The following is a 3,997-nucleotide window of genomic DNA, read 5'->3' on the forward strand; positions in this document are numbered from 1 at the left end:
AGCTGTTGTTTTGCTCTGGGTTTGTCATATTCCATTACTGGGTTTTTGGGTATTGCTGAAGTAGAGACTGAATATCTATTTTGGAACAAGACATGGCAATAACAGCATGTCTTATGCATACTACCTTTGCTCTTCTGGGATGCAGAGCCATGTCAAAGCTTTTGGAGGTGCTGAACATCATGAACACAAGCAATAAAGTGACCCCATAGCTTGAGGAAGTTATGACATGAACCTCCTCATATATCTTGTATCAAGTCTGATCTGACAGCATATGCGCTGCAGAACGTTTGAAGTGTCTGCAGGAACTCCATCTCTTCAGAGTATCAAACTTTGCCGAGTGCTCATATGTCTCACTGTGGTTGTGCGTTGCTTTCAAACCAGGAGCCAAGGGCTAGGCCCTGGAGGGTGTAGCTGACACTGAGCATGCATTTTTTTTCCTCAGACAGTGGGAGATGCCTTGTAGAGGCCTTCAACACATTTTTAAATTGCAAAGCCAAATACTTGAGTATGCTATTGCCAATGTTTTTTTAACACAAGTAATTTTGTGTCAGTCTGTACCGGATGCTCTGAGAGTACTGCTGCCTAACCTGACAGATGGGATGCACTGAATTTCTTTCAAATACTGTGGAACATGATGAAAAAGTACAGTACTTGTGCTTTGCATTACAGGTTGGAAAAACTCCCAAACCAGAAATGAAGAGAATTCTTGAAGAAATTGATAACATCAAGACCAAGGTATCAAAACAATTTTTGTGATACAATATAGTTGAAAAGCATCAGAAGCAGAGATCAGAAGTTCAGATTCACTTTTTGGCATCATTCTGATTAGCTAACAGTAGCACTAGAGGTGATGCATTGGACTGTGGAACGGGACATTTTCTTTTAATTAAGTAAACATAGAATTCCTCACTTCTGTAAGTATTCTTGTAGAGGATTTTGTATCAATCTTCGCATGTGCAATTGACAGTTTTATTGATACTGCTCTGTAAAAATATGCTAGTGTGCAAATACCAAGAAGAAATTAAAGCCTTTTTGAATTTGAGGACAGCAGTAGCTGAAACAAATTCATATAATTGAGTCAGAAATTTAGTTAGTCTAAAATGAAAAGAAACTAGTAGGAATGATGGAGCAAGCTCCCAGTCAGTGTAAGGGAGATTAAAAACTTTATTAGTTTTAAGATGGAACTGAATTAATTTATAAAAAGAATTACATGCTACAGTTTCTGAACCAGTCCTAGATTCTGTCTTCCTGTGATACTCGCACAAATAGCATTGCGAACCTATTCTAAACTGTTTTGCAGTTTAATTAATGATCCAAGGACCAAAGTCCATACCTGTTGCATAGATACAACTGCAAAAGGAAGTTCTTTGCAGAGAATTGTGACACTGCATCTATTGTTGTTTATTATTTAACATAAATCTAACCCGTAGGTATATGTTAGCAATTCTACCTCATGATAAGCTCTATGATTCTAATGATGCTAAAAGAAAAGTGCCTTTTTTTTACTTGACACTGAACATACCACCAGATCACTAGGACTGAATTTTAAAAATTTTGTAAGCATTTTCTTCCAAATTTAGCAGAATTTCTTGCATTTAATTTATGTATGTATGTACTGCCATTGATGTGCAGGTCTGAACTTGAAATCTGTTCTCTCCTCACTCAGAGTCATATTAATTTTTTTTTCAACCTTTTCTTAGTCTTCAGTTACAATTCTGTTCTTTCTGCTGAGGGAACTGAAGGTCTTTTTTTCACCCTACCCATTCCTTCCCCTACTGTGTCAATGATACGTGTCTTGATACAGATTCAGCTTTCTCTCATAATCCTTATATCGTGTTTTGGCCATTTACATACAGAAGAGCTTTACCACAGCTAATAAGAAGTTGATCAATAACCCTGTGAAACAGTGTGTCATACAATGATGAGAAGCTGGCAGTGATATCCACTCCATTACATTCTATCTGACACTGCTTAACTGGAGATTTTATGACTTCTAACAGCAAAAAAAAATAGAAGCCTGCTTTCCTACATAGAGATATTCTCTGTAGTGGTTCTGGAAAAAGCAACAGTTGAAGAAAAGCAGAGAAAGATAGGTGCATATGCAAACAACCACATCTTGTATTTTATCTTTTTTTTTTCTTTTGTATTTTTTTTCCCCTGTCATCATGTATATTTTACTAAGATTACTTGTTTTTCAGGAAGGACTAATGGATGGTATCACTGGTGTACTTATCACACATGAAGTTTAAATTGCTATGGTACATTACAGACAGAGGAGTTTCTTGGACACTGTACAGTATTTACTGAAAAAGCACAATTTTGTTTGTGAAATTATTTGCAAACTCATATTGAATTTACAGAATAATTTTGTCAGGAAGATATATTTGGAGTCTTGATGTTATTCTTTCCACTCACACTTTGTGCAAGGATGTGTGGAAAGATTTCAGCTCCTCCCATTGCCCTTTGTAGGGTAATACTCTGTTCCCATCTAGAAAAGATTCTCCATGATAGGAGAAGGAATTAAGGATAATAGATTTTTCTTTCCAGAACTGCATCCTAATTACCAGTAGAGAACTGAAATTTCTTGTTTATTTCTTGTCACCCTGAGGGGACAAGAAAGTCTCATCACACTCCTGTGGTCTTGAGTATCCCATTCGGTGGAAAAGAAAAACTTTCCAGGAAATGTTGTCTGGTGTCTGCTGTTCTCCCTTGTCTGGTGATAAACACTTTTAGTTGCAAGATGTTGGTGCTTTAAGAGCCGAAGCTGCAGGTAGCTTCAGCCTTGAGCAATTAATTCCTGACCTTCAGTGAAAAATAAAACAAAGCGGAATAACAAGCAAGAATGTGTATGAGGCAAGATAAGGGATGAGTTGTGTGTGCTGTAATCGGTAACGAGGCAGAAGTAAAAGAATGGCTCGTGGACAGGGGGGTACCTTTTTCTTGTAACCAGGCACGTGAACAGTAGCTTTTAGCCAATGAAGAGCTGTTTATGTGTGCGTTACCAGCTTAAGAGTATATAAGCAATTGTGTAACCGATAATAAAGGTCTCCAGTTTGATTCACATTGAATCGTGTGGAGTCCATGATACGTCGCTCTTGCAGCAAGACATTCATGATCCAGTGCTGTTCCAGGAAATATTTTAAACTTTTACACTAAATGTAATAGTACCAACAAAAAGTTTGAGAATGTCACCATGACAGTGTAGTTAGAGCACAATTTTGGGAGAAGAGAGACATGCAGATTTAAATTCCTTCAGACAGAGGAGAAGACTGTAATGAAACTGGGGTAAATGCCTGACCACAGTGCCACAGCCTTTAACTTTTATCCCAAGTAACCCAAAATAAAACAAAATTTTGATAATTCCAGAATAGAAAAATATAACAAGTAACTTGCTTTGGTGCCACACAATTCCATTTGTAATTTATTTTAATTTATTAATGGAATAAAAATATCAGTTATTATTAATTGCAGGGCAAATGCTTGAAAGGAAGAAAAGCAGATTGATGTCTTGCATGAATCTTTATACTTAATTACTCCCTTTGTAATAACACTGATACTGATGTCTTTTAAGATGCATATCCCTAGAGTTACTGCAGAGAATTATTTTTTGTTTCTCTAAGGGGAAAGAGGCTCCTTTTCAGCACTTTGATCCTTCAATTCTTTTCCCCAAATCTCGGGACTACTGGACATACCATGGTTCATTCACTACCCCGCCCTGTGAGGAGTGCATCACTTGGATTCTCTTGAGGGAGCCAATTGAAGTCAGCTCAGACCAGGTAAACTCCAGCTAGTTCTGCTTCTCCTTTACCAGTTCTCAACAGTGTCTTGGTATGTCAGCGTGCTCATTTGCAAGCCCTGTGCTACCTTGCCTTTTTTGATAAGGAAAGCTTTTGCTGAGGACTGTGAGAAATTGCCTGCAGAATGAGCTGCTGAAATGGACTGTATAACTGACCTTGAGAAACAGGCTTTCTTTGTAGACACCTCCTGGAATAGGTTC

The 3,997-nt window shown here is 37.7% G+C and overlaps 1 protein-coding gene across 1 annotated transcript in view; it reads left to right on the top strand.

Moving 5' to 3' along the window:
- The window catches only part of LOC104522782 (carbonic anhydrase 3-like), a gene marked incomplete at its 5' end in the record, with an annotated part of 11,345 nt that overhangs the window by 6,236 nt on the left and 1,112 nt on the right, over nucleotides 1-3,997 (top strand). The window contains 2 exon segments of the mRNA XM_010165160.1: nucleotides 670-735; nucleotides 3,621-3,776. Coding sequence (XP_010163462.1) covers nucleotides 670-735; nucleotides 3,621-3,776 — 222 coding nt within the window.

The sequence above is a fragment of the Antrostomus carolinensis genome, unplaced genomic scaffold (assembly GCF_000700745.2).
Source record: "Antrostomus carolinensis isolate BGI_N321 unplaced genomic scaffold, ASM70074v2 scaffold20740, whole genome shotgun sequence".
NCBI lineage: Eukaryota > Metazoa > Chordata > Aves > Caprimulgiformes > Caprimulgidae > Antrostomus > Antrostomus carolinensis.